Raw genomic sequence first — 8,090 nt, 5'->3', positions numbered from 1 at the left:
ACAATCCAGCTAGCCTCCACTCACAGTTGGTACTCATAATACGCTACACCATCTGAATTAGGATGTTTGCTAAACAATATATCCTGCAGCTGTGTGCATTGTCCACTGTATAGTCTCATACTGATTTACTGTGCATAATACTGGGTGTTATATACCCCACAGTTTGCGCATATGTATCTACAATATGCTTGGTGCTCACAAGTGCTGTCTAAACAGAATATTATGAGACATATGTAAAAACAACTTGCATGTCAGAGATAGACAGAATGGGGCAGGCCGATAAGGAAACAGAGAGCAAGGCTGATTTGTAGGCATGCTATGTGTGGGCATCTTTAAGAGAGCAGCATCTTCTCATTCCATTGGATGAAGTGAGAGGCAAGGCTGTATTCTGTACCTGTCCTACTCTGCACCAGTCTGTCACCACCCCCATCATCACCATCACCACGTACCACATATACAGCATCAGCAGGAGAATGCGCGAAACAGCATGACCACGTAGATGTAGTGTGTGACTGACTCAGCCCTGGCTGGCATGGCTGCCATTGTTGGAGCAAAGCGCAACAGATTCACAATGCAAAAATGGAATGTTTAATAAATTTCTAATGTGTGAAAGTTAAACATTTTGCTACAAGATCAAAAGACACCTTGTCTCATGCTGAGCAACTTTTGTGACCAAGGTGAATATAGCAAATGATTAAAGAAATTCTTCAACTTCAGCGAAGTCTAAGGAAGGAAGGAAGAGGAGGAGCTCAATGAGGTCTCTGTTGAAACTTCCCCTTCTTCTTTGTGAGCCAGTAACCGTTAAGCCATAAAACGCTTGAGATTAAATGTGTCTGACCCCCAAAACTTGATTACAGGCACAAAGCCTGTAATTCTGCAGACTGGACATATTGCACTATTCAGTTTAGATGTGTCCACAGTAATGCCCTCGTTGAAGCATAACGAATAGGTGAATGTCTATCTGTGTCTGGATGCACCCAGGGAAGGTAAACACACCTGGTAGCCACTGTTTTGGACTTTTAGGACCTTCCTTATTATTATTAGGATATTATTGCCAGTGCCCCCCCGGCCCCAATGGCTTAAACTATCTGGCTCCGCCACTGGCTCTGCTTCCCTCACAAGTGAACGCAGCCGGGTGACATCCTCTCTCTCTCTCTCTCCTCCTCCTCCTCCTTCTTCTTCCTCCTCACTTCAGCTCGGTCTGTTTCGCACTAGCCTTCTCTTCATCTGCCAGCCACTGGATACCGCACCGTTTCCTCCGTAGGTACAGATAACATATATCAGCCATCTGTATTTGTAAAGATGTATCTGTTGTGCTTGTTTTCAGGTACTTTTACTTGCGCGGTTCCGGGCTGCTGAGAGAGACGCGTGCCGAGCGTCTGAGCAATAATGGATGCTCCGAGTTGAAAAGCCCGCTGAAGGGCGTTAGGCTAACTTATGGCTTAACTGCTAAACGGAATGTCATTGTGAGGTGGTAACATGAATGCGCAGCCTACGTTTAGATAGTTTAAAGACTGTCAAGTAGTCCTCTTAGGCAGCACACTGTTTTCTTTTAATTAATCTGCGTGCGAAATTTCGGTTATATCAGCCGCTTAATAGTCAACGTCAGTACCATGTGTACAAACTGCACTTTGTTAGCTCATTAAGCTAACATTAGCTGTGATGTAGCTAACCTTAGCGTTATAAATAATAGTGTTGGACTGTTCCACCTCTGTTGACTCCACGTATCCGCGTTCAAGACCAAAAGTAACTCAACTATACTCTGTTTGAGGGTGATTTGTGTATTTGTGGCCAACTTCTATTATGTCATACAAACAGGACACCGGTTAAAACTACTCCTATCTGAGCTGTATTTATATTATTTCCATATCTGAACCTTGCTCATCGGTAAAATTTCCTAGCCAACCAACCAACTAACTACCTAACTTTACAGTCTGTTCTCGCCGTGGCTCAGCATCACTAGACTCAAGGACGACGGCTAGGAACAGGCCCGGCCTGTTACGTAACCCCAGAGGAACCATTAAAAGCAACAGCAGGAAATCTATAACAATAAATAGCTCGTAGGAGGCTAAAATTGTGCATCGTGTTGTTCGGTAGCATTGTTGTATCTCGAAGTTAGCCGAACAACCCAGTTTATAGAGCCACGAGGTGTGTCCCTTTAGAGACACAAACCACCTCCCACAGTCTGTTTCAAGTGTGTGTTTGACCTTGGCCTGATATCCGCACTTGGCAGCCTGTACACGCAGGCTAAACGTTGGAGGACCAAAGGAGCTCACAGGGTTTTGTTCTTTATGCATAAGGATACCAGAGGCCCTGGGACCTTCAGGGACCTCTGTTGGGGTCCCTGGCTGTCCTGATCAATTAACGTTAGTTTAGTTTGGTTTTCTTTCTCACAATGTATCACTATCTGTAGCTGTCAATTTTACCGTTAATTGTTTAATGGTATATTTTATCTAACAGTAATAAATGCAGTTTAACAGATAAAGTTTTATAATAGCACATGGCCTGGGGAAGCCCTGGTTTTAGCTGTGCTCTATTTTTTGTAAACAGCACCTCCCTTTGTCTGTCATTTGAAGTGTACCTAATTTTGACCTGGGTATGAAGCCTTAGCTGTTGCTTCAAGTGATTTACTGACATCTGAACAGAATTGTGCAGATTAATACCAAGTCATTGTATTGCATGCACAAAGTAGATAGTGAGATTCATTATGCTTCTTTCATTGGCTGTTTTAAAGTGCCTTAGGTTTTGTGATTTAGCTTTTGTGTCACCTATGTATTTACTTTATATTTCATTTATAATGTGTGACATTTGTGTGGACAGCTAAGTAAGAATTTCATTGTACAGGGAAACGCGTTTCTTCACTGTGCATATAACAATAAACACTTGACTTGACTTGTACCAATTTCAATATATTTGCTTCTAACACCATACACAGTGCCTACAACAGTTGGATAAAAATTGCACAACCACTGCTGTTTCGCAGTGTTGAAACAAACAAGTCAGTTGATTTAATAACTTGTATACATCATGTTATAACAATTGGTTAACTTGAAAATTGGTCCATGGATTCACTTATGACAGTAATAGTCTGGTTTTTGTTCTTGTGTTAGTTGAAATACAGTATGCCAGCTGTTGTTAAAGACTGTGAAACCCCCTGAAGGTTGGAGGCTGCATAGTAAATGATACGTTTAGGTGTTTTCAAGATTAAAGCAGAGGTTTAATTCTTGTTTTGTGCTGTGAGACCTGCTCACCAGGACTTGTCATCTCTGTGTCTCCCTGCAGTGGTAATCATGTCCTCAGTAATGCAGAAGCTGATCAGCCCTCAGGCTTGCACCGCTGCTGAGCCTCCCAGGAACAAGGTGACGGTAGTTGGCGTGGGCCAGGTGGGGATGGCCTGTGCCATCAGCATCCTGCTGCGGGTAAGACTCACAACAGTCTGCAAGAGGCATGTACAGTATTCTGAAAGGAAGGGACAAAATAAAATCCTAGTTACAAAACTTTACAAAAATCTTATTAGATTTGGTGACGTTCCTCTTTAAAATCACACAGTTACTATGCTAATGATATTTCTCACTAGAACTTTCTAAACTGTACTAATAATCTTTTTAGAAGCCAGTCGCTATAGTTTTTTTAAATACTTGGAAGTTGCTCATAAATGGTTGTAGCCTCATGCAGTTCAATCAAATCATTAGTGAGGCTGTCCAGTGCTGGACTATTCCTACTTATTTATTTTTATTTCATTGTGTTATTTGCGTTGTTTTTGGATGTGATTGCTACTGCACGGACATACTGAATGTATAGCAAATTGCCCCTCATGGACAAAAAAGTATTGATTGAATCTGTAGATTCCATTTTATTTTTGTGTAACTTAAAATTGTGGAAACATATTTTCATCTTTGATAATACCTTACAGTGAAAACCCTATTGACAATAATTTCTGAAAAATAAATGTGGTATTTATAATGAATAAATCAATCTCTTACATTCACTGTTTTCCATATCCTCTGGTCAGGACCTGTGTGATGAGCTGGCTCTGGTGGATGTGGTTGTGGATCGTCTGCAAGGAGAAATGTTGGACTTGCAGCATGGCAGCCTCTTCCTCAAGACCTCAAAGATAGTCGCTGACAAAGGTCTGGACCCACAGTTCTTTTCTTTCCCTGATGAAAGACGTTTCTTAATATTACTCATCAGCTCTGAATTCACTTGTTACGGTCTTACAGCTGCCCACCTCTTGGAGCACAGACAAAAGAAAAGATATGAAAACATCTCTGACATGAAATCAGCCACTAACTGCTGTTATCTGCATGATCAGTGCCTGTGTCTTTGTTTAACAGCGGGAGTGCTTCTATTTCTAGAGGCCACGAATGATTACCGTTTTAGTGGCTCCTTTAATGGCCCATGTGGGAATGTAACCTCCAGCCCTGTCAGCTTTAACACAAGCTTCACTTACTGACTAACATGCATCAAGGGCACCGTATCAAAGACACTTGTCTCAGTTCTGTCATTCACTGTACGTTAGAGTTCTCTGCTTTTTACTTCAACTACACAAATAAGTGATAATAAAATTTCTTCTGCCCTCCTCCCCCAGACTATGCAGTGACAGCCAACTCTCGTGTGGTTGTGGTGACGGCTGGTGTCCGTCAGCAGGAGGGTGAGAGCCGTCTCAACCTAGTGCAGAGGAACGTCAACGTCTTCAAGTCCATTGTCCCACAGATCGTCAAGTACAGCCCCAACTGCACGATACTTGTGGTCTCCAACCCTGGTGAATACACGAATACGGTTATCATCTTTTGGGATGTTTTTGTGTGTTTTTCTGTATGTTACATATCAATAACCTGGGTGAAACGCACCTTCCACAGTTGATGTGCTGACCTACGTCACCTGGAAGCTGAGTGGTCTGCCCAAGCACCGTGTCATTGGCAGCGGCACCAACCTGGACTCGGCCCGCTTTCGGCAAATGATGGCCGAACGCCTCGGCATCCACGCCAGCTCCTTCAATGGCTGGGTTCTGGGCGAGCATGGAGACACCAGTGGTGGGTGCACACAGAAAATGCAGTCAGTTATGACTCAAGGATCATGGGAATATTTACCCACAGTGTTGTCTGCAGGGCGTCGCTCATGGGAGTTTGTCTGTTGAAGCTGCACAGGAAAAGCGAATAGCATTTTAAATGAACTTATGTGCTTTTCCTTTCTTTATTCTAGTGCCTGTGTGGAGCGGTGTGAATGTGGCAGGAGTCAACCTGCAGAAGCTGAATCCTGAAATTGGTACTGATGCTGATAAGGAACACTGGAAAGCCACACACAAAGCTGTGGTGGACAGGTACACAGTGAGCGACTGAGAGAACAGGAATTATGATCAGATGTCAAACAGTTAGGACTGAGAATCAGGAATCTCTCCCAAATGTAGGGTAGGTCTGTGCCATCCAATTATGAAATTGGAAGAAAAGGTATGAATTAAAACAAAGTAATTGCTCAGGAGGACAGTGAGCCATCAGGCAACAGGTCTCATCAAGTAAGACTTGTCCTAAAAGTGCACCTACCTTCAGACTGAGAGCCCGGCATCACAGTGGCCACGCTGCGCCCGGCAACACAGCGGCCACACTGGGCACGCTGAGCCCGGCATCACAGTGGCCTGCCTTCTAAATGCCCAGTGTGTCCGAGGCAGGATCGGGGTTGTCTAGGTGATAAACAGCCTGATAATTGACCTCTTGACAAAATGGTTCTGCCTGTCAGCCCACACTTGGGACAATCCCTACAGTACACTGATTGATAAGGCAAGATGTCTGGTTTTATATTTTACATTCAAAGCCCTTAGTACAGTCAGTCAGTGCTGACTGGGCATATTTACAATAATTATCTACTGAACATAACGGAGCTGTCTTTGGCTTGGCATTGGCAGGTTTTGGGCCAGTGTTCTGTTTGTGCAATGAAATGTTTTGTTTAGAACCAACACCGTCTCTTGCACTGTGCTGTATTGTGCATATGCACGTGACTTCTCTTTGACACTATATTTGAGAAGTGTAGATTGGGCTCAGTATAAAGCAGTTGTCATTATCATGACATGTTGTCTTGATAGGGTTGCAATGACAAGAAAAAGCATGTGAACATGTCATGAGCTCACAAGTACAGGCAAACCTATTATGATTAAGCTCAGTTATCTTTACTGAATAAACCCATTAAACATTAACAGTGCTGGTGGGAAAAACTGAATATGTGGTTGAACCACCTTTGGCAGCAGTGACCTGTTGTGAATGGCTCTCCTTAGGTCATTCCACAGCATCTCCACTGGGTTAAGGTCTGAGCTCTGATTGGGCCACTGTGTTTGAAGTCAGCCTGCAGTACATTTACTTTGATTTTTGGGATTGTTGTCTTGCTGCAGCACTAACATCTAATGAGCTTCAGCTGGTGGACAGATCTGATATTATCCTGGACATTGATGAACTTGGGAATTAGTTTTTCCCTTGATGTTGTCTGCTGTCCAGGTTCAGATTTGTCAACACAGCCCATACGTGCATGTTCTTGCCAGATAACTGAACAGATCATTAGAGACACCATGCAGTGTATAGCAGCCAGTCCATAGCAGGTCAACAGTGTACACCACTACAAAGGCAGACATTTTGTTAACAAAGCACTGTGTTGTGTTTTAGTGCCTATGAGGTGATCAGGCTGAAGGGATACACTAACTGGGCCATTGGTCTGAGTGTGGCCGACCTGACTGAGAGCATCATCATGAACATGTCCCGGGTCCACCCTGTCTCCACCATGGTCAAGGTCAGACACGCGCACAAGCATGCTTGTCCTTCTGTAGTTGTGAGGACACTCACTGATATAATGGGTTCCCTGACCCCTTACCCCAGCATCACAACTAAGTCTAGCCTTGCACCCAACTGAAAGAGTAAATAAAATAGCTATTGCTTATGGGGGCCATGATTACATGATTATTTTTGTACTTGTAATCACATGATCACAGCCATCATTCATTCTTTGCCGTGATTTCTCTTTGACACTAGACACTGAGAATCAAAGTCTGAGAGCAGCACTTCTCACAGACATTGACTTGTTTTTCTATGAACAAACTGCTCTAAGAGTAATGTAAAAGATGCAGAAATCACAATCTTGAAGTCTCAGGATCATATATTTGACACATAGGGGTTTAAAAACAGGCAAGGTTGAATATGCCTTTAACACTGTTTGTGCAAACCTTTGTGTGATGCTTTGACCCAGCTCTTTGTGTATGTGTATGTATTTCCACAGGGCATGTTTGGCATTGGTGAGGAGGTCTTCTTGTCTCTGCCCTGCGTGCTAAATGGCAGTGGCGTGAACAGCGTGATCAACATGACCCTGACAGACAGCGAGGTGGCCCAGCTGAAAAAGAGCGCTGACACTCTGTGGGGCATCCAGAAGGACCTCAAGGATGTTTGAACACAGCTGTGATGCAGAGAGGCCTGTCGACACACACACTCCCTTTATTTACACACTCCCTCTTGTATCGTGTAACTCTTATTTTAAAGGATATCAGTGTTCTTATTAACACAATTAATCTTACATGACTGTCATTGGCCTTGATTTGACTGTTTTCACATCAGTTCTGCATTTTGCTGACACCTCTAAGTGTAAAAACACTGGTATGCTCCTTTAAAAATAACCACATGCTCCAAACAGCCAGTAGACCGAAGTGGCTCTCTTACTGTTTGTGTTAGGACCTGTGTTACTGTACTCTGTATGGATTCTTGTGTTTCAGCTGTTTGGAGCAGGATCAAACACAACCCTTAAATTGCCAGAAGTGTCACAGTCCTCACTGTACTGACTTGTTCATTTAGTTCCCTTTAGGGAATCACTTAGAGACCCCAAACCTCTAGAGAGAGACCCTAAAAATCCTTCTGCTTTTGTCCAAAAGTGGTTTTCTGCAGCCGACAGCACAACTGGGTCGACATGGGTTGAACTTCAACCTTGTGAGTGTGAAGGTTCTTTTTCTTTGGTGTTGCCAAAGACGGAGGGGTAGGGGAGTGGTGAAAATGGCCAAATCTGTTGGGACGGGTATAAACTGTTGGAAAGAGCAACATATTCCTTAATAAAGTAAACATCATCAA

At 43.4% G+C, this 8,090-nt stretch overlaps 1 protein-coding gene across 2 annotated transcripts; it reads left to right on the top strand.

Annotated features, from left to right (window-relative positions):
* Window positions 1-1,150: 1,150 nt before the first annotated feature.
* ldhba (lactate dehydrogenase Ba) lies at window positions 1,151-8,090 on the top strand. 2 transcript variants are annotated; one of them, XM_020608302.1, is made up of 8 exons: window positions 1,151-1,260; window positions 3,283-3,419; window positions 4,013-4,130; window positions 4,589-4,762; window positions 4,860-5,033; window positions 5,203-5,320; window positions 6,648-6,771; window positions 7,255-8,090. In XM_020608302.1, the coding sequence occupies exons 2-8, from the start codon at window positions 3,291-3,293 to the stop codon at window positions 7,420-7,422; spliced, it is 1,005 nt and encodes a 334-aa protein (XP_020463958.1). In that variant the 5' UTR covers window positions 1,151-1,260; window positions 3,283-3,290; the 3' UTR covers window positions 7,423-8,090. The 2 variants fall into 2 exon arrangements, with proteins under 2 accessions (XP_020463958.1, XP_020463960.1); XM_020608304.1 differs by having other exon boundaries at window positions 1,151-1,264.

Source organism: Monopterus albus, unplaced genomic scaffold, assembly GCF_001952655.1.
Source record: "Monopterus albus unplaced genomic scaffold, M_albus_1.0 scaffold92.1, whole genome shotgun sequence".
Classification (NCBI taxonomy): Eukaryota; Metazoa; Chordata; class Actinopteri; order Synbranchiformes; family Synbranchidae; genus Monopterus; species Monopterus albus.
This window is presented reverse-complemented; position numbering and strand designations above follow the sequence as displayed.

Excerpts from the sequence above, each read along its gene's own strand:
- ldhba (XM_020608302.1), top strand. The coding sequence starts at position 3,291 with ATGTCCTCAGTAATGCAGAAGCTGATCAGCCCTCAGGCTTGCACCGCT. Across the intron at positions 4,131-4,588 it reads AAAGATAGTCGCTGACAAAG|ACTATGCAGTGACAGCCAAC; the intron begins GTCTGGACCCAC and ends CTCCTCCCCCAG. Across the intron at positions 6,772-7,254 it reads CTGTCTCCACCATGGTCAAG|GGCATGTTTGGCATTGGTGA; the intron begins GTCAGACACGCG and ends GTATTTCCACAG.